The sequence below is a fragment of the Pygoscelis adeliae genome, unplaced genomic scaffold (assembly GCF_000699105.1).
Source record: "Pygoscelis adeliae isolate BGI_AS28 unplaced genomic scaffold, ASM69910v1 Scaffold48, whole genome shotgun sequence".
Taxonomy (NCBI): Eukaryota; Metazoa; Chordata; class Aves; order Sphenisciformes; family Spheniscidae; genus Pygoscelis; species Pygoscelis adeliae.
Window position 1 is genome coordinate 6,338,180 of NW_008825618.1, and position 22,483 is coordinate 6,360,662.

The 22,483-nt window shown below is 38.1% G+C and overlaps 1 protein-coding gene across 1 annotated transcript; it reads left to right on the plus strand.

The window, feature by feature from the left end:
• Positions 1-10,094: 10,094 nt before the first annotated feature.
• Positions 10,095-21,580, plus strand: TNFSF13B (tumor necrosis factor (ligand) superfamily, member 13b). The gene is made up of 6 exons (XM_009333356.1): positions 10,095-10,501; positions 10,585-10,690; positions 18,619-18,675; positions 18,961-19,073; positions 19,170-19,320; positions 21,017-21,580. Exons 1-6 carry the CDS (start codon positions 10,175-10,177, stop codon positions 21,127-21,129), a joined length of 867 nt encoding a protein of 288 aa, XP_009331631.1. The 5' UTR covers positions 10,095-10,174; the 3' UTR covers positions 21,130-21,580.
• The last annotated feature ends 903 nt before the right edge of the window (positions 21,581-22,483 follow it).

Here is a 22,483-nt window from a genome sequence, read left to right on the forward strand (position 1 = left end):
GGGTGCTTATATAGCAGAAGGGAGTTAATAGACATAGCATTCCCTTTCCCTGATGTATTCTAAAATGACAATGTGAGCTGCTTGCACAGATTGTTTCAGCTACTTAACATTGCTTTAGAATTAAGGTGGGGGGAGAGAAGGAAAATAAGCGGGCAAATAACTGCTTTTCTAAAAATAAGTTGATAAAGCCAAAAGAGTGGATTACTTGTTGGAGACAGAATGAAGAGAAAGTAAATAATTGTTTCAGAAGTTGTCATAACTTGCCATTGAATACCATTGGGGTTTTTTTCATAAAATGTCGGTTTCTAAAGTAACATGACTTTTTACCCCACTTCCCGCCAATCAAAGACAAACAAAAACCTCAACCTAAAATACCCCCAGTATTACGTGGCACTTGTATACAAATGAAGTATTCTCATTTGGGCACACAGTTGCTAAGTCAGATGTGTGGCATTAGATTATGGCAACCTGGAGCTGTTCAAAGTGGGCCGTATCTAAACATTACTTTTGATGATCAAGCCGTATCTTTTCACTGTATTGTCTGCAGGACATAAAGATGAAACTTTGCGTGATTTTGGAAGTGTTGGGTATGAGAAGACACAACTGTCATATATGCATCCTTTATACTTAACGTGGTTTCTTCCACCTTCCGCATACGCACATTTTTACTTCTCCCTTAACGGGTCGGGCGCATACACTTGGTGAATGAATGTCTGTTAGCATGCTGTTTTTCATTGCATTAGCTATGAAATCCACTGAAAGAAAATAGGAAGGAAATGATTTTTTTAATGCAAATATTCCACTGCTGTACGTACGATCTTTGAAGGGAGGGAGAAGGGGGAAGGAACTTGTTCTGACAAGTCAAGACTTGTTTTTATTTTATGGTCTGTGTGATGGAAACCCACAGTTATCTGCTGCTAGAAAGTGAACTGCAAGCAACGTGGTAGTAGTAACTTTAAATTGCCAAAAGGTGTAGTACGATACTGTTGCATTTATTCCACTTAATACCATTATATGTTTTCCCTGAACAGTTCTCTGTTTGTGTATAGATGTTTCCCAAGGATTTGTCCTGCGTATATATAAATTTCTAGTTTGGGAAGAGGAAGTTGAGTTATTTTCACAGGTTTGTAAGAAAGCCTCTTGGTTTAAATATGCTCAATAAAGCGGTTCTCTCTTTTATAAGAGGAACTTTTAAGTTTTAAAAAAAGAAAAAAGAAAAAAAAAAAAAGAATGGGGGGTCAGGAGTTGAACTGAAACAGCTGTAGCAGTAGAGTCCTTGTAAGGAAGCATCCAGTGTAAGACCTTGTGTGCGCACACGTGTGTGTGTGGTTTTAATTAGTGGAAATACTTGAGGCTTCCTGCTAACCCAAGTTTACATTCCCAGTATTTGTTTCTGAACTGTGAGATGCAGAGAGATAAGCTATGCTTTCATCTGAAGAAATGTTAACTGGTGTAGCTGCCCTCATGTCCATTTCTCAGGTAAAATTAGAAATAGAGCACAAATACATTTGGTAGGCTACGGACAATCTCTCAGCTGAAGGGCAGATGGATTAACTATTTATACAAAATATGCGTATCAGCATCTCTAAGCTAATCATTTGCGTCACGTGGTGTGTTCACGGTGAAGAATGCAAGGCTGAGTTGAGAGTCCAAGGTATGGTCTCTTCTATTAGCAAAAAGATGCAGACATACCTCCATTTGTATTTCATAACTCAATTCTTGAGAAAATTCTAGGTTTTATTTTTGTTAATGACAGGTGATTTTGCTAGGGGCGCTTCTGCCAAATATAAAATCGGTGCCTCTTGCATGTACTGGGATCAGCCTGACGTATCCCATTAAGAATAACTTACAATGCCGTCCTGCTTGTATAATTTAGAGTAGAACCCCGCAGAGGTGTAAATAGAGATAGCATATTCAAGTTCTAAGTAACGCTTGTGTTTTGAATTCAGAAACAGTCATTGAATATATGATGCAAGCTTTTTATTTGATTTTTCTTTAATATATAGTAAAAGCAAAAATGTCTTATAAAGTATTCTTAAGTTTTGTAGACAAAGCGTAAATGTTACTGTATATGTGCTGATTGTGGCAAAGTTTTACATTCTCATTCTAGTCTGGTTTTTACAATAAAATTAATTTTACAAAAAACACTTTTCTATTTTTATGTACTGACATATGCAATAAATTGATACATTAAAAGTGCTGTTAATGTCTTGTTCTAGTTTGTGGCCTGTCTTCAGTATGCGTACAGGGGTATTTTTGTGTGCACGGTAACTGATCAACCTCAAGGTACTGTTTTCAGCTACTTCCTAAAACCAGAGCACATGGAGTAGACATCCACCTTGTTAGACACGGCGTTTGTGGAAAGCTATTACAGCAGGGAAAAACTGTATTACAAATACCTGTTTCTAAGCTTTGTCGTGTATCCTCACTTTCAGGAAGAGCTAATAAGTAAAACTAATATGCGGTAGCTCTCCATCACTTTCTGACACGCTCTGCATTTCAAAACTCCTCTGTTATCTGGGGGACTGAGAGGTGGTCTAAATATTATGTCATGTGGGAAATATTTTTAATTGTTTCTGACTAGTTTTACCACCTGTTGCTGGTAATATTTTAAATGTCAATTTTAAATGCTCTAATACCGCTTTAGCAGGTTTATAGCTAATTCATGTAGCTGCAGCGGGATACTCGGGCTGAAGCAATTTCTACTTTCTTACAGAGAAATGCATAACTGAGCTTACATCACCTCTGCTCCTATCCTGCATGGTTAATGTCAAATACCCAGAAAATAAGGATTTACTGCTGTCTTTTCTAAAGCTGCAAAATGTGCATCCTCTCCTGGATTACTGCAAGGCTTATAGTTCAAATTTAACCTGATACCTAGGAAACAGGGGAAAGGGGGTGGGTGGTACATTTTGACACTTTATACAAGATATCTGTTACTTTTGAACAGAAAAAAAAAATATTTCTAATTCTTGAAAAGGAAGCCATGAAAGTCAGATTTGGGTACTTTATGTGAATGCTGTCCTCCTTGAATGAAAAGCAGTTTGCTGTCTTGTGAACTATGTCACTAAACCTTACTTGCGCTGTGCTACTCTGAAGACTGCAAGCCTTGCATTTGCTTTTTCTTATTTTAAAATTGATAAGCAGCTGGGCTACAAAGTGCAACATAAACTGTCCTGGAATGTCTCATGATGTTATATTCATTTGCTTAGGAGATAGGTGTTGTGGTTTAACCTCAGTTGGCAACTGAGTACCACACAGCTGCTCGCTCACTCCTCTCCCCCCCGCCCCCCTGCCCCGGTGTGATGGGGGAGAGAACTGGAAGAATAAAAGTGAGAAAAAACTCATGGGTTGAGATAGAAAACAGTTTAATAATTGAAATAATAATAGCAATAATAATAATGTAATAATAATTAATAATACACAAAGCAAGTGATGCGCAGTGCAATTGCTCATCACCTGCTGACCGATGCCTGTCCCCGAGCAGCGGCCCCCCCCGGCCAGCTTTCCCCAGTTTATGTACTGAGCATGACGTCACACGGTATGGAATGTCCCTTGGGCCAGTTTGGGTCAGCTGTCCTGGCCGTGCCCCCTCCCAGCTTCTTGTGCACCTCCAGCCTTCTCAGTGGGTAGAGCATGGGAAGCTGAAAAGTCCTTGGCTAGTGTAAGCACTGCTTAGCAACAACTAAAACATCGGTGTGTTATCAACATTATTCTCACCCTAAATCCAAAACACAGCACTGTACCAGCTACTAGGAAGGAAATTAACTCTATCCCTGCCGAAACCAGGACAATAGGTATAGGCCTTTGTATCAGACAGACAAAGGTGAAATACAGTATTTTAATTTCTCTCAGAATTTGCAAGTACTGCTTAAATCACAGTAAACATTCATAAGGGCATATGAACATGTAAACTAAAATGCTAGAAAGGAAACCTAAACCAAAGGCGGGGGACTTGCTGTCTGTTAAAAAGATCAAGTATAGGCAGGTAAGGTTTTGAGAAAATACTGAACCATCAGCTAAACAAAAATGATTTGCTCTGAAGATACTGAACATGCCTGAGCTTTAAATCCTTTGTTGGACTCTATTCAGGGTCTTAATTTTAGACTTTTTGCAGAATTCTGTCTCTAAGTAGATAAGAAAGATACACTGGATATTCTCTGGAAATGTTTTGAAAAGCTTAATGTGATTAATTTGTTATGCTTCAGCTTGGGTGGGGACAGAATAACTCTCCTATGTCTTGAAAAACAGCAATTTTTTGTTTTCTGAAAGGCAATACAGCTTAAAAGCAGACCTGGTTTTAATGTATTACGGAACACGGCTTCACTCATAATAATTGGAGGTACATCTTTAATAATCTTAAGCAATGAGCTGGATAATGCAAAACTGCAAGGTTGCTGACATAAAATGTTAAGTGTGTTCACATACCAAGTTCGGACAGATGTTGCCGCTAGTTTTGATGAGCAACTGAGGAATGGGTTTTGCTGCTTGAAGACAGAAAGAAAGGAAGTTCTACAGCTGTTTTGCATTATGCTTACATCTGGTGTGGGCTAATTATTTACAAAAATTCAAAGGGAAAGGTCAGGCAGAGAACCCTTCCCTTTCTGTCCTTGAGGACTCAGGGACAGTGTAGCAATTAGATAAAGATATGAAGAAATAATGCTATGATTTGAAAATACTTGGATCCTTGTCCTGAGCCCTCTGTTAAAAGGTCCACAGATCGTAGCAGCAGCAGAGTGGCCACTCCCACATGAAGGGCCATGGCCATGGCCCATACAAATGCATTTTTAGCCCATCTGTGCAAAATCTGTCACGTTGCATAGTGTCGAAGAGGTGGACATATGCAATACTCCGTGTTGCTGGATAGCCAAGCCAGTGAGACGATAAGAGAAGTGAGATACAGCTGTGTGACAGAGCTCCTTTCTTCCTGTGCAGTAAGAAGGAATTGCTATAACATCACGGGGGCAGGGGGGGAAGGGGAGGAGGCTGGCATTAAGGTGCTGTAGTATATAAATCTTGTGTTTTCTTTTTATATTTTATGTATTTTTTAAGTTATTTTATATTTCTTGTTGGTTCTGCTGCATACTTTGAGAGACACCTATAATTGCTTTTCCTTCCTGTGCCATTTCCTATTCTCTTTGAAAGCACTGTAATAACCATGTAAAAAGTAATGATGGCTGCAAGTTAGCTGTATGTTTACTTTGTGTAGTATGCATGCCAGATTTGGACCCAAATTGTCTAGATGTCTAGAGAAATAAAGTCCTAGGCAAGGAATGAATCGAGCATGGCATATCTAAAATGTGCAGAGACACTCGTGTTAGCCTAGGCAATTTTGAAATTAGGAGGCAAAGAGAAAAGAATACCTCTTTTCTTCAGGAAAATCTTGTAGGATTTTTTTTGTTTGTTTTTTGTTCCTTTTAACAAGGTAATATATCAAATAAGGCTTTAACTGTTTGTATAACACATCCTTTACTTGCAAGGTATTCAACAGCTTCCTAGAATTTAAGATAATAGGATGCAAGATACACAGCCACAGGAGCACAGTATCCACAAATAGAGTGATTTTTGGATCCATATGTTAGACAGGAACTTACCTGGTTGTGCTACTGTGTAAATTGCAGTTAATGGCTAAAAGAACTAATTAAGTGTCCGTGAAGGGAATGTGTACTGTTTCAGAGGGCTATCTATGAATAATCTTAATACAGGTCTCTGTAACAGCAGAAAACTGTCACACAGGATTTATTCTTATCTCCTCCAAAATAGTCCATCCATTTTTTCCGTCTTCAGAAAGGACTTGAAATTAAGTGTGTTTAAAATGAAAGCTTTGCTTATTCTTTGCTCCTCTGTCTGTTATGACTGTCTTGTGTAGTAAGGCAGGCTATTGTGGCCTCTTTCTTTTTGTAATAACCGCAGGGACCAGTTCCATTTTGTGGCTACTTCAGAAGTATGTGACGTTGGACCTTTGCCACTGGAGGCGTACGTTCAGTATGGCCATTGACATTTGCCTGGATCTCTGGGTTGCAGCATCTGTACAACCTCCCTTTTAAAAGCAGAACATTTGTTTTTAAGTAAACTTTTACATTTCTTCAGTAAATTCGGTTTTTACCCAAGTCTTCATATTCAAATCATCTGCTTCTCTTTTGTACGTTAAACTTCATTATGGGATTTTCCTCCCCCTCAAAGAAGATGCTTTTGTGGTTAAAGTACGGTACTGGATTTCAGGAAATCAAGAGTTCAGTTTCTGGTTCAACCACAAATTTCCTGTGTGATTGCTTACTAACTCTGCCTTGGTTCCCCGCAGATGTAGTGATGGTGTTTTATAAATTTGCAGGTTAGCAGGGCCCATCTTGATCATTTAATCTGATACTCTGCATAACGGAAATGAAAAAAATTAATTGCTTGCAGAAATTACAGGGTTCGTTTCTGCTGTAACATCTTGGAAGGTTTAACCAGCCTTGACTTTGTTCAGGAATCCATTTCCCCTAGCGAAACGTTCTCACCATTAAGACTCTTCAGTGGTAATGGTGTTTGGGGGTTTTTTTTCCTTCTTATTTTGAGTTTTACCTAAAAGTTTGCTCTTTTTCCCAAAAGTAAAAGACTTGGTGAAGTAAAATTCTTAGACTAGCCAAGGCATTTCATAATAGTTTTCCTTGGCTAAATTAAAGAGGTCCCCTAGTCAGTCAACCTGAGCGTTCAGCATAGCTCATTCTTTGGGTTAAGGAGGCACTACATGGTTAGATTCACTGTGTGTGCATGGTTTGACTGTACTGTGCATGCAAAACAGGACCATACTTTCAGAGTACCTTTATTATAAGGGTTTATTCCTATTTGCTTCCAGAGTGAGTTGGCCAGGACCAGGTTTCTGCAGTTTAATGCGGTGGCATTTTCTTCTCTAGAAATAGTTTGGAAAACGCTGCTTTGAACAGGGCTTGAGGTGGTCACTTGTTGCCCTAAGGTTTTCCTGCATGCATGCATAGCATAGCGTGTGTGTCTTAAGCCAAAACCAGTTAATATGGTACAAACTTTTGCAAAAGGGTTTTCAGGGAAGCTGGCCAGTAGAAGCAGGCTGCTAACCACAAACTGAACACCCTTTCCGTGATGAGTTCTTTAGGCTTCTTACATTCATTCTGGATTTTTGTTCTGAACCCCTTTTCACTGTTCGGTTTTGGCAGTCATAGCTATATGCAAACAGTTTTGTCGATATAAAAGCACGATTACTGCTACCTCTTCTTTTTGCTTAATATTTTTCTCCAGCATATATATCCAAATGTTACACTTCCTTTTCAACAAGAACGTTCCACTGGGAGCTCGTGTTCAGCTGGAGTCAACACCCTCCCATGTCTGCTAATGGAAGGCTAATCTCAGCACTCCTTAGTCCTCTTTAGTCATACCTTAGTTTAAAACGCAGAAGAAACTGCACGTCTGTTAATCTTACTGACTTTGCTTTAAGCAGGTTAAGGACTACTTTTTGCAGCGCTGCCAACAAGAGGAAACATAAGGACAGTGTGTTATGACAAGACATAGTGGCAAGCACCGAGGCACAGAGTCCACGCTCTAGGCTCTGCAGCTAGCATGGGGGTTTTTGTTTGTGTTTTTTTTTTTTCTAAGTCGTTTTTCTGAGTTTTTACTTTAATGCAATTAGTAGTCTGCAATTTCTTGAAGCTTCATTTGATTGTGTTAAAATGGAAGTTGTTCAACTAAGTATGTTTCTAGGCAATTCATGTTGTTTTTCATGATTGATCTCTCACTGTCATTATTTATTGTTCCACTATGTTTTTGTAAACACAAAAGTTGTCTAAAATTGTATTTTCTTTCAAATCACTTAACTGCTTATGAAGCTATAGAACAACACAAGGTTGCAAACAGAGTGATCCCTTTGATACTCAACTGGAAATACCTGTTGAATTTAACAATTTGCTGTGTGTGGGCTGTTCTGATTTTCCTCATCTCCCCTTTGAAATTCTCATTTATCAAAATGATAAGCAAGACAAAGCCAGATGTCTTACAGAAGTCCCCTGTGTCACCACAGTTATTTTGTCAGCCCAAATAACGACCCCATTTAAAGAAGGTGTGGAGGCTGGGAACAGCCTATTTTCTCTGGAAGCGACTGGAGTGATGCTAATTATATACCTGTCTGTCATTTTCTTATATGCTAATGACCGCAGAGACCTCGCCAGCCAATTGTTTCTCAGTATTCCTGGGTAGCTAGTTATAACTTTCATTCTCTCACTTGGTTTCATTTTCTTAAGTAGCACTTATTTTCCAACTGTCGTATTATTTTATTTTTGGAACACAGTACTAGGCTGGTAACGTTCTGATGTCTAGTGATACTTCAAGGCATGTCTGCTTAGTTCTAATAATTGCTTATTCTGTTTCAAAAACCCTACCTTAGTTCATCATAAATTTCCATCAAAATGCAGCCCCATTTACACCTTAACTTAGCCTTGAAACTAGGTGCAGAAATGATGTGGTATTCTGCTCTTATTCCACCCTGCACTGATTTCTGTATCATTTCTCACAGTATGTACGTGCCTTCTAGGGGCATGTTAGGATAAGTGGTATAATTTTTTTTCCTCTGCATTTAGGAAAAGAATTACTTGTCTGTGCAGGATATTGGGTGGTTGCTAGAGATGGCAAAGTAAGGAGAAGAGTACCTTGCATCACAACGGAAGATGATAAAGCTTATAATAACAACCCTCAATTTCTCATAGTCTTAAGAAATAGAAGTGCAGAGGCTACGGAAGTTGTTACTCTGTTGTTGCTCCTTCTTTCTTCTTCCCAACAGAATCAACTTGATCTGAACTACTCTGACAATTGTTGCCATCGGGATTTAGTACACAGTACTCAGACAGACCTGTAAAAGTTCTCTCTCTTGCAAAGATAAAGTTTACTTACATGGTAAAAAAATTTAGATTCCAGTGGGGGGGTTGACCTGTTGATTTTAGCCCTGATTGTGATGCTTTTTTATCTTTTTTTTCTGTCCCAGACCACTGAAACTTTTAACAAAGAAGTCAAACTTTAATTTTGTGTGAGAAGACAATACAAAAAGCATATGAACATGTTTGGGATATTTAGGTAGCCTTGCTGCTGCAGAGTAGGAAGGAATTCCCAATGCAGCATTTTAAGATGAAAGGACTAGTAAAATCTTAAAAAGATGAGTTTAAGCGAGACACTCAGGATTCACCTGAAAAACTTAAGTATGCGTGTTTAAAGTTTTGGGATTTTTTTTTTTTTAATTCTCTAAATGTTATTTTCCTTTTATACCCCTCTGCCCTCCACCCACCCCCCCCCACCCCGTTCTTAAAAAACCCATCCTCTAGTTTTCCCCCCTTCTAGTTCCCCCTCCCCGCCCCAAGTTTCCTCTCCCCGCTTCTCTGTGTCACCTTTTGCATTAATCCAGGTCCTTGAATTCTGTAGAGAAACTATGTTTATTAGATAAGTTTAATAAAAATTCATCCCTTTTCAAGTTAGTATGATGAACTGAACTGCAGAATCTGCAACTTCATACCGTTGAGAGACCAGTAATTTGTTACTCATACCTGGGAATATTTTTCACTATAGTGCTTAGGAAACCACAAAAATTTTTGTTTGAATAGGTTGTCCCCTCTGTAGGCATATAGGCACTTTAGATATGAATAGGTATATATTAATATATATGATATAATGCATATACACAGTACATCTATATACCTACACACACCCAGAGGCACACGCATTGTCATATGTGTATCACTTTTAAGTAGCACTGGGCGATATGCTGCCAGGAAACTTTACATTGTTTCTGCTCTTCTAGATAAGGCTCTACATTACCAGTGGTACTGGCTGTGCCTAAATTTAAAGATAATGGGAAACGATAGTAGCGAGCTGCCACGTAAATAAATAGTTGAAAGTGAAAGGAGGAAGGTAGATTGAGCAAGCAGCTCATGAGAAAGTATTTATTTCCAAAATGCAGCGCAGTAAGAAGAAAACTAAACAGAGACCGAATCTTAGACGTTCACTCTGTACATTAAGTTTAATGGTTCTATCAACGGCTTCATATGACAGGAAATGATCTGGGCGTTTTGTTCACTTATTCTGGATGCCCTTAGTTTCAGAGAGCAACTGGTAACATGGATTGCACCTCGGAAGGGGACAGCTGAACTCTCCCTCTGGCTTTAGTGAGGAAAGAGCAGCGATGAAATCCGTGGACTGTGTGCACGTCATCCAACAGAAGGATACCGCCTCCTCTCCCTCTGCCCCCCCTGGTGCTGCTTCAGGCACCACGGGACTTTTTTCTGTCACATTCCTGTGGCTTGCAATGCTCCTGTCCTCTTGTCTTGCAGCAGTGTCTCTTTACCATGTTATCACCCTGAAAACAGAACTAGAAGCTCTGCGCAGCGAGCTGATCTACAGGGTCCAGGCAAGGTCTCTGCTAGACCGGCCACCCGTGTCGCCTGATGAAAATAAAGCGGGCACCCCTGTTTCTTCCTTCCTGCAAGTGTCTGCAACTGGCGCCAGGCAGGTAAGCTGGAGGGGTGGTGTTTGGCTTGCAGGGGATGAGCAAACGTGAGGCTGCTTTCACTGACCGTCGCTTCTCCCTGTTAGGAGAGCAGGCTTCCCGGTCCTGGCCCACCTGAAAGCTTCCAAAAGGAAATCTGGAACGGGAGCAGGAACAGGGGGAGGAGGTCTGTTGTCCACACAGAAGAAACAGGTAAATAGCAGCCGGTGGAGCGGGTTGGGATGCCACAGTTGGATACTGTCTTGAGAAAAGCAGCAGTGCTCGACTCTTATCTTCTCCTGTCAGCCAATCCGTGCACCCAGACCCCGTCAAGGTTTTTACAATTATTGCTGAATGAGTGGTGTTAACTGTAGGTACATTCTCTTAGTGGTTACCATACCGTTTAAGGTACCAGATACTCATGCTATCTGCAGGTTAAACTTTGAACGTTAGATCCCAAATCTGCCTCTCGTAACAGAGGTATTTCTCGATGATGCGGTGGAGTTGAGTAAGGCAACTTTAAATTCTTCAGATTGTAAATTGCTCAATTCTAAATCCATCATTCTCAGTTCAGGGTAATGCCTAACTTGTTTCTCTCTGATCAATATTAGGAAAGGAAAGCTATTACTAAAAATGCCAAGTCATTTTTCTGGGAAAACATGCTCATCCTAAAAGAGAGAAGTAACAAGAAAGCTCCTTAACTTTAGGGAAGTAGGAGCTTTCAAAGAGAAAGGCTGGCTTGTACCTGTCAAAAGAGGCAGACTACAAGGAATTCAGAAGTTTAGAATCTTTTCTGCATTCAAACAATCTATTAATACAATTAGCAAAATTAATAAAGGCGTGCCTATCCAATAAGAATTTTTTATCATGGCCTTTTTAAAAGGTGCTGCAGAGAACACTGAAGACTGTGCTCCATGAAAGACATCTGATGTGTATTATAATGTTGGAATACTAATGGGATATATTTGTTTCCTTTGGGGATAAAATGCCTACATTTTCCTCGTCTTCTCTTTCCTAAGACAGTGATGGCTGATAGGATGAAATACAGACTTTTAGTATAACAATTTGCATACATACTCTAATTGCCGAGTAACTAAAAATGTTCCTGAGTTGCTAAATCAGTTCAATCCTCTTACTTTGAGGATTGAAACAATACTTTGAGATTGTTTTAACTGATGAAAGCTGATATCTTAAATTATTAATAGATGAAGTTAAAATGGAGTAATTTGTAGGTAAAGACTAAATCAGACTTTGCTTAAAATGTGCTTTTGATTGACTAATTAATGTGAAATGTGTTTCACTTAAGCTTCAGCAAACTAAATGAAATTTAAGTTCTAGAGTATAATCACTCTGCTTACCTCCAAGTCGCTCAAAAGAGAACATTCATTTAGGACATCACCCAAAATCCATAGGTTTAAATGGGATTTATTTTATTCCATTACTAATCTTTGGTTCAGGGTCTTAGCTAAGAGTGATTTCACGAACAGGACTGAGGACAAGATTGCTTAAATTGTGTATCTTGTAGCCTGTTTCCTATCACGGGAGCCACAGAGCTGCCCTGCTCTCCCCACCCTAGCATCTCCCAAATAAAAGCTAGTCATCTTTTATATCTAAAGCACAAGTATCTTCAAAAATAAGGAGGCATGTCTTTTTTTAAATGAATGTTATAGCATCAGTACTCTGCAAGTTACGCAGTTCCCTTTGCAGTAGCTTTCATCTTTTTCTTACTGCTATTTGAGGGTGTATGGGGGAGAGGAGGGTTTTGGGCTCCTCAGCTGTGCTTCTGGCAGACTTAAGATTCTTCTCATCAGGTAGCCACCTCTGATTATACCTATTTATCTTTCTTCACATAAAATTCTAATTAAGCTACTTATTTCTGTAAGCTTTTTTTATTTTATTTTAAAGATACAGCTGGCTTTAAAATTGTTTAGGATGGATAACAGAAAGCACAGAATATGAACATTCATCTAAAAGGGAAAAGCTACATAGGTTGACCTACTACAAAACTGTTTTCTAACATGACCATCGTGTTTTTGTATATAAAAAAGAAAAAAAGTAAATTATAAATCTATAAATTATATAAAAGGTCATCTGTTGGACAGGGTTACCTTTCTGCCTGCTCTAATTACAACAAATTAAACTTGTCAGAGTTCAGAAAGATGTTACATTTTCTCAGATCAGACTTCACTGATGACCATGAACCTACTAGTCAACGTTTTGTTTTAGCGGAGTGAGTGAAATAAGAGAACACGGTGTTGTTCGTGGTGCTGAATCCTGTCTGCTACTTGGTCATGTACACACAATTACTAGCCCAGCGTTTTGATCTTCTCGCGTCCATTTCTGAGTACTGGAATCCCAACAGCCTCCAAATCATCCCGCAGGTGCACTGCACTCATTGTGGTACGATGGCAGAAAAATTAGGGTATTGAGTGAGGTGCCTTGTTCTTGTCCTATTTCTGTTTGCTTCAATGAGGACTCAAAGTGGAGTCTGGTCTCATAATTGTTGACCCATAATTTCAGTTTAACATGGACCAATTCCTTAGAAAGTGAATACTTGAAAATGTCACTGATATACCATTGCTTCTCATCATAGAGCCATTATTTTGTTTATAAATAAAGTTATGGTTTGATCCTGTTTTCTTTTTAAACTTCAATTATTAATTTCCAGAAATGGATGCCCCATGATCCTTTTTAGGTCTGGCACAGCCCGTCTTGAACATATGGAATTTTCATTTTAATTTTTTTTTTCCTGTTTTCTTGATGTTGTGTGCATAAAAGTGGCCACACATTAGAATTTTAATTTAAATGACAATTGAATGAAAATAGATCTAACACAATGTTGTTTTTTCATATTTTTATGGGGTCTGCATTTGTCTGTGTTCGTGCATAAAACTATTAGTCAACAGTAGTTGTATATACATTTTGTCTTGAGAAAATTTCCAGCTCAAGTAGGTTGAAAAGATGGGTTTCAAGCATCAATTCCAAATACAGCTGCACAGTTAGCAGTCAGAACCAGAGTTCTTGGTACAATGAGTAGGAGTAATGGGTGATTTTAAAAGGTATATATTATTAATCTGAAGGCAGATAGATCATCTAACCACTTCTGGCAAGTGTCGTATCAGAACACATAAGAGCAGATATAATTTTTCTTATTTGTCTTTCTTTTTACAAATTTTGCCTGTAGAGGAAAATTGCTACACAACAAAAACCTCTCCTGAATTTTATACCCTGGTCACAATTATTGATTGCCTTGCCTGCATGTTTCTCTCTAAGATGCATGTGCACTTGAGTCCAGGAACAAGATATATGTTCCATTACCTAAGCCAGTTCAACGTACGAATGTCAAGTTTCATTTACACGCTCTCTCTGTGCCTCGTTCTGATCATTATTGTGGGATTCTGATTCCTGTGGCCAACTAGGGAGGTGAGCATCAGGCCTTCTGGAAACTCAAATTCAGGCAACGTTCTGCTGTGATCAGATTGGAGCACCTATGGACTGTATTTACTTTCGTGTATTGAGGTTATCCATATCAACCAGTCTGACTGCGTGTATGGAAGGAACTGAGGAGAAATTTGAAGTAATTCCACAAAGCAGTGAAATAGGCTAACCTGGCATGTGACTTGGCTTTTTTTTTTTTACTAGCGGTTCCCAGGTTCTACCCCAATATCAGTTGTGTCCACGGGAAATAACTATTGGCATGCAAGCGTGGCATGTAAGTTGTAAGAATTTTGCCACTGTTCTTGGTATAATTGCCTTGCTGGCAAATTGGTACATTTGTTGGTTAGAAGTGTTTTGACTCTGTATGTTGTTGGTTTAGATCTCTGTGACAGAGGGATAGCAAGAACTTTTGCAAATGGAACTTGACTTTAGTGATCTTTGAATCAAGAAACCTAACCTTTTGTTACTAGTCTAAACAAATGCCACATATAAAATTCCCTCGCCAAATGTTCAAAATACTTCTTATTTTATTATTTGAAGAGGGGAAATATAAGAGTTCTCTTAATAGAAAAAAAAAGAAAGGCCTACTTCTTGAAAAGATGTTATCCTTTTTTGTTTCTGCTGACAACGGGCTAACTCAAAAGGAAGTAGGCCCTTCTATGCGAAAGGATAGAAAATTACTTGATACAATGCTTGCAATTTTACATGAAGAATTCCACTTACTGAATGAATGAGTCAGTGTTGCGTATTATGCAGAACACTCTGCAATCAAAAATACACAGAATAGGCTCTAATTTTTAAAAACAATATTCTGCTTTATACTGTATAATAGAAGTCTACATAAAGTATTCTTAATTCTTAGTAAATGAATTCCGTGTTATTCTGATTGTAACATGTTACTGGTAATTCTGTTAAGGTCAAAATAATGCTACGAATACCTCGAAGATATTTCTTAGATCTGAGTCATATCTGTAACTATGACCAAGCCCTTTATAACGCAGGGACTGATTTAGTCCATGATTAAGGCCATATAAAGACTTCTTAATTAAAAAGCACCAAATCAACCAGTCTATAAAAATGCACAAGCAAAAAGTAAAAAAAGATCTCTTGTGATGAGAAATGAAAAAGTTAAGGGAAGAAGAACTGCAGATTTTTCAAGAACATGCATATCATTTATAAACTGAATTATCTAGTGTTTAAGTATGTTTCAGGAAGTCTACAGAGAACAGATCTAGACCAAAGAAGGAACCTAAACAAGCAGGTCTGTTTTTTAAAGTTCAGGTTTTTTGCTTGGTTTTTTTTCAGCAAAACTTGAGATAGATGACTCAGACCTCAGATCTTGAAACTCAAAAATTTATGCATGAGTTCACAGATAACAAACTTGAAATTTTGTTTGGATGGATTATGAAGTTATATTGCAAAATATTAAAATGATTATGCAAGTTATATAATACAAAAACTTGCATGGGAGGACAAATTTGATTTTACCAATACCAGGTCTTAAATCATACAGATACGCAGAAGGCTGCATTCCTATCCCGCTGCAAAAGCTAGCTTTTTTTTTTAAATTGTGGTTATATTGCTCAACCGGTGGGGAACACATCCCTTCATGTGCTGGCTGTGGTTTATAAAGGCATCTGGAGTCACTAACTTCTTCAGAATTGGCTGTTCTGTTAATGGAAGAAGAAAGATTCTAAAACGTTCTTCTCCCCACCCACACCCCGCAGAGCGGTTAAAATCAGAAAAAAAAAAAATGCTCGTCAAAGCAAAGTTATTATATGAAGTCACAAGAGAACGGGGCACACTGTTGTTCTAGATACACTCTGTTTTATACAGCTAGACCTCATGGTGACACTCAGTCTAGATATTTTTACGTATTTTTAAGATGTATTTTATGAATCCTGTATTCTGCTTGCATTATTAATTATTCAAAAATAGTTTAGACTACAAACCTGATGCTCAGGTTTGATTTACACTGGGCTGAAGGGCATTCAGGTAGACCTTTTGATTTATTCTGGTCAGTACTGATAGTAACTATTCAACCCATATTTTGTAATGCATATATTCTTGATATTGTACTTCAGGTAAGATTTGGGTCCTTCTTGGAATAGAATTGCTAACATTTCTTAACAGTGTTAACTTTTTACTGAAAATCCCTGTTAATTTACCCAGAAAATATACTCTGTATATCCACATCTTCTCCTTAATAGTAGTGTTGTTTACTCTGAATTTGTTTCAATGAATTACTTAACTTTAAGCATGAATGTAGTTCCGCTGTTGTCGAAGTGAAGTGCTTATATATACTGGAAATAGTTATGTGTCAGTCTGAACATTTTTTGGAAGCACGTTGTTGTTCAATCCCTCAAATATTTTTAGATATTATTTGTCCTTTGGGCCTTTAGGTAAAACGGCCACTGCGCTGATTTCTGTTCTCTTTATTGTCATGAATGACACGGCTGTATCCATATTTCTCTGTGAAAAGAAAGCTTACTATATTCTGTGGAACCTTATTTCTATCTGCATACACTAAAAAAAGAGACAGTGAGATTTTTTTAGAGAATATATGTAGATTTGATATCTGTAGAATAAAGGAGAGTTGGTATGTGTTTTAAAAAGATAGAAAAGATCTGAGACTGTACTGAACTTGCTGATTTTAATTACTGTGTAGCAGTTCTCAGCAATGATGACTAGCATTTCAATGCTGCAAACAACTGAAACGTAAATCCAGACTTGCAGACTGTGAATCAGGATAGTTTCAAGAATGTCAATCGAGCAGGTTTAAAAAGAGTTGCCAAAGTAGCCATAACTTCCACTGCTTGTGGACACTACTTGTTGGTACCTAGCTGGATAACAGCTGGCTAGCGTGAATCATAACAAATCCTCTCGTTTGGTTAGTGGAAAATCCAGTGGCCACACTAGTGACTTCTTTTAAAATCAGGAATGAGAATTTTGATTTAGCTCACTGAAATATTAGGGAATCAGCAAATTCCATTCACTAGGAAGGCCCTTTGCTCCAAAGGAGAGTGAATGAATATCTTGTGAAATAAATTGCCTGATGTGCTTTGTTGTGCGACTCCAAAAAATCATGTTTTGATTTTATTTGGAAGCTGCTTTTTCAGAAAATTCTGTCGCTCGTTACCGTGATAGAAAGATGACTGAATTCAATTTTATGTTGGCTTGGTTTTTCTATTCCTTATCAGAAAGCAGGGAATTCAGATGCCTTTAAATTCTTGTTTGAAAATCTATAGATTTTGGCACATTATTGATGAGTATTGATAGAACTCAAGGACACGCTCCAGGGTAGGAGATGAGAGCTTGCAGGATAGCATTCCCATTAACGTAAGCAGGGCTCACAGGTTGCGTGATCGTTGTGACATTGGAGCATTCCCAGACGTGTGCTTGAATCTTTGACCGCTGCCAGTTGGCAACGCTGAGTGCTGGTGAGCATCCAGCTCCCTTCTGGTATTTTCAGGCAGTCCCCTTGGAAAGGAGACTTAGATACAGAGAGAGGCTGTTTTCTACTCAAATCCTCTCACTACCGGCCGTGCAGCGAGAGGTTTGTGCTGCTGGGCACTTGGTTGCACACGTGGGTACTGCTGGCAGATGTAGAAACAGGATCCTATGGAGTAGCGCACTGCCTGTTATAGCAAGAGTGGCCAAATCTGACCCACAGCCTTCTTACCTGAAAAGAGGTAAACAAAAATGGAGATTCAGCAATCCACAGCAGAATTTTCTTCTCTTGACTCTTAGTAAATTCATTTGGTTTCTGTCAAGTGCAGTAAATATTACTGCTCTGTTTTCCAACCTTCAAAGTAGCACTAGAACCAGATGTTTTCATTAAAATCTGCTCTAAGCAAATGCAACTATCCTTTTTTTCTTTCATCCTGTTCCCTGACATTTACGCGTAGCAGATTTTTTACAAAGATCTTTGTTTCACTTGCCAGCCTATATTTCAACATACCGCAATATTTTTCTCTGATCAAGCTCCTGGTTTCTCATTAGCGTTGCCAGTCTCTACAGTTTTGAGTAACACCTCAGTTTTGACAGTCACTAAGCTATTTGTTATGTGTGCATTAATTTGCTAACAGTCATCTCTGTATCTTCCCTCTTAGTCTCAGAACGGGTTGATTGAGTGTGGGTATCTGAAAACATATTGAAAGTACATGTATATGGATTTTGAGAATTTATTTTGAAAGTACCATGTAACTAGTATGTATGACTAATATTTTACAGCAACTATGACTGGAAACTAATTTATTTAAAGAATATAGTAAGCATCATTAGAAAATCTGATATCTGTGATAGCTGGCAGGGTTAGAGGGGGTTTTTGAGCTTTTGCCTAGAAAATTAACAAGGCTAATTGATCTCATGATTCCTAGCTCGTTTGACTTACTGCTAGATTTTTCGATTATATTAGGATGAGAGATTAAAACAAGCAAGGATTACTTGTGCTACTCTGAGGCCTCCTGCTTAGCTGCATGATCGCTGAAAGTTACCTAGTACGTGTTGCCGTATGAATTTTGTTTTGGCATGTTTGAGTAAGATCTGCGTTAAAATCAATAGGTTATGTTTTCAAATAAGTGGTGAGACCAAGAGAAGATTTTTTTTCATGTCTGTCTTTTTTTTTAAAGTAGTTTCAAAAGCTTACTGTATTCTATTACTGATTTATATTTCTTTGATTTCAAAATTATTTCACTTTGCAGTGCTGCAGGCCTGCTTGCAACTGATCGCTGACAGCAAAAGTGATATCCAACAGAAAGGTAAGAATATGTTCCATGATTTATAGCTAACTATTCCATGTATTAACTCTTCCATCCTATTTTATCTAACTTCAAAGCAGTAACTGAGTTATGTCACCGAATTAAAAAAAAAAAAAAAAGTCCCTGCATCTGGGCAGCTCTTGCAAATAGCCTCTTTTCAGTGGGGAGATCCAGCTAGTGAGACTGGAAGTCTTGACTAGAAGTCAGCTTTGTTAATTTTTTGCAGATGAAAATGAAGAAAGTAACTTTTCTTTCTGATTACCCCAAAATTATTGTTTCTTTTAGATGATTCAAGCATTGTCCCTTGGCTTCTGAGCTTTAAACGTGGAACAGCTCTAGAAGAACAAGGAAATAAAATAGTGATCAAAGAAACAGGATATTTTTTCATATATGGCCAGGTGAGAAAGCTCAATTCGCTTCAGCATCTGACTTTTTTAAGGATTTTTAATGTCTCCATACAATATGTTTGAAGTCTGTACCTCTTCATTCTGTAGGTTTTATATACGGATACAACGTTTGCTATGGGACACTTAATACAGAGGAAGAAGGCCCATGTGTTTGGTGATGATCTCAGCTTGGTGACATTGTTTCGTTGCATCCAAAATATGCCACAGTCTTATCCGAATAATTCTTGCTATACTGCTGGTAAACATCTAAGTTTTCCTTTTCTTTGTTTGCAAATAAACTGTAGTGTTGGGTGATTAAGTATTGTGGCAGTTGTAAAGAAAATGGACGGCATTCATGGATCTGGTTAATTGCAAAACTACAGAATACTTTCAAAAAATACGGTTTTATATAAAGTACCGGCAGTTGGAGGTTATGCATCTAACTTAGGTGATCTGAACAATTCCCCTCCCTCTATTGACTAGATAATGTGGTTAGATACTTTGGTGCTTTCAGTTAGATACCTGAAGTAGACAAAAGGAGTACATACTGTCCTTACTGAAGAACTCGGTTTAACTTAGGGGTTGAGTTTCACATTTAGTTATCCCAATAAAATACTTAGGAGCTATGTTCTGCTTTAAAACATCATATATGAATTTTAGCCACCCAATTTTTGCATACCTTACTGTGGGATTTCCAAAGATATTTCTTATCAGCTTAATTCTCTACACCTTATAATGGCTACTGCAGTTTTACTACTTGGTTAGATGAAAAATAGGTAATTCCTATAAGGAGCTCTTTCTGACTGCATAAATTAGAAACACCACAAGAAAGACCAATTAAAATATTTAATGCAAGTCCAGCAGGCTCAATGCTCAATATATATGTGTATTCCTGCAGTAGCCTTTAAGGAATTGTCAAGGCCTATTAAACCTTGTTCAGTAGCTCTTACCTGTCTGTCTTTCCCCCTTAATGGTGGATTTGAGGGTTTTCTCTTTTGTTATTTGCCAGCAAGATCTGTGTGAATAAAATATTTTTTTCCAATGCCTTATAAAAAAGTGGGTGACGTTGGGTGGTGGAGTTGACTGTTGGCAAGTAATGGCATTAAACAAATGGGATGGGGAAGGAAGCTAATTTTTTTTTCCAAATAGAAATAAATTAGCTACTTCCTCCTGGCAGTTGAGGCTGTCCAAACATTTTCTTTAACTTTCTGCCCTTCCACCCACACATTCTGGCATCATAACCACCTTCAGTTTTATCTGTCCTCTTATTTCACCCTTGTATTACTCACCCCCTTTCTTAACTAGGATATCTACTTCATCCTGCCACTCCACGGTTCCTGCTTCCCAAATTCCCACCCTTTTGCTTTGACCTGGAAAACCAAATCTCACTGCAGTCTCTCATGCTGCTGAGCATGTGTCGCAGCAGATGTTAGATGTGCTCTCAGCTCCGTGACTGCAACTTGAAGGCAAGTTCGGTTATCACGTCAGCTGATGTGTGGCTGGCAGGAAGCAGACTTTTGTGCTCTGCAGTTGCAGTGGATCAGCTGATGTCTGGTAACTTCATTTGGTTGGTAAAGCTCATGAGACCTCCTCCAGAAGTGTGGGAAGGGAGTGTTCTAGGACCAGCAATACCCAATGCTGACCTTGACTGTCACATCACCATAACATGAGGAATCTGGGTACACCACTGTTACGAATTTTTGCAGCGTTTGCTTAAGTGAACTGATATGCTGAGTGCAGAGTGGAAAGTAGGTCCAGCTCCACAGAGGCTGTTAAGTGTCAGCTTTGGGTAGGCTGCAATTTGTAAGATTGTGCCTAAAGATACAAAAGCACTCGTCACAATTAACAAGCCATGCTTACGTTTGTAAGGTGATGTGTAATGACTTTTTGAATACCGATTATGAAAATACTATATCTGAAATATTAACTTAAAAATATTCCAAATCTTTTGCCAGGCATTGCAAAATTAGAAGAAGGGGATGAACTTCAACTTACAATACCACGGAGAAGGGCCAAAATATCCTTGGATGGAGATGGTACTTTTTTTGGTGCAGTTAGACTCCTCTGAAGCCCTTTGTTTCTGTTATTATGCTTAATGCAGTTTTCTTCTTTTACTATGCCTTTGTCAGAAAAAATATTGAATTGTAATAAAGCTGCCAATTCAGTCTCTCCCCATTCACCACCAGCTTCTGAGAATTTTTCTTCAGTTTAATAAGCGAACCCAAAACAGGAAACACACCAGATATACTTGTGAGATATCACCATCGTGTGACTACCAGAAAGCCAATTTATTTTAGACAATGGGAGACTCTAAATAACAACTATAAACCAGTGGTTCTTTGGCTTTGAAACAATTTCTTGTCCATAAGGCAAATCAAAGAAGGAGTTGTCCATAAAGTATAGCATAAACAGGACCATTGACTATCAAATTATTATCCATAATTGAAAACGAAAACTAAAACACAAGTACCTCTTAGATTTGCTTTGTTTCATCAATAAAATATTTGAAGTATAAAGTATGAGGAATAAACATAAAACAATAGATTCCTCATCAGAAAACGGAGGTGTCAGGTGGGTTCTGGGTTTCTTTTTGTTTTTTCTTTGACACCAAGGTTTTGGGGAAGGAAAAAGTCTAAATGTGTGGGATAATGAAAAGTCTAAATGTATCCGATAATGAAAACAAACTCCTCAGAAATATATAGAGTAGTAGCCACTGGCTTGCTTCTTCCCTGTGAACAAAAGGTGTATAAATTACTAAAATCTATTAGTATTTCCTACTTATAGTCAATTTTACTGGAAAAAGGACATGTAAGATGCTTCAACAGCTCAGTCTTTAAAGCACTGCTACTCATCAAGGAATATATGTATACTTCTATGTAAGCAAGGCAGGGATAGAAAGAAACACGGTGAGATTAGACACAATACAGTAGGTGGAATTGGATTTCTGGTTTCATAATTTCTGCAGTCATATATAGATGTTGTGTATATATATATAGTATATATATGTATATGTATATATATGAAAGTATGTACACACACATATATAAGCCTCCAACATTTGGGCATAGAATTTTATCTTTTTTTGAATAGTTTATCCAATGGAAATATTACTGCATACATATTTTTTTGTATTTCTCTTGCTTTTTGCTATCATCCATTCTATGCAATATAGTAACAAGAAAAATCCAATAAACCTGGAACCAGCCATGCAGCTAAGAAAATACATTTATATTCCAGAAATCTGGGCTCAATCCTGAGGTTAACTATAGGCTTTTTCTGCAGTTTTGAATATATTGCTCAACTCTGGTTTACAAAAAAAATCAGACCTGTAGAAAGACTAAACAGATATCTTTTTTTTCTTTTCTTTTGTCTGTCTGCTTTGTTCAGTAGATAAGATTTATGTCTTTTTTACCCCAAGAATC

Excerpts from the sequence above, each read along its gene's own strand:
- TNFSF13B (XM_009333356.1), top strand. The coding sequence starts at position 10,175 with ATGAAATCCGTGGACTGTGTGCACGTCATCCAACAGAAGGATACCGCC. Across the intron at positions 18,676-18,960 it reads AAGTGATATCCAACAGAAAG|ATGATTCAAGCATTGTCCCT; the intron begins GTAAGAATATGT and ends TGTTTCTTTTAG. Across the intron at positions 19,074-19,169 it reads ATTTTTTCATATATGGCCAG|GTTTTATATACGGATACAAC; the intron begins GTGAGAAAGCTC and ends TTCATTCTGTAG.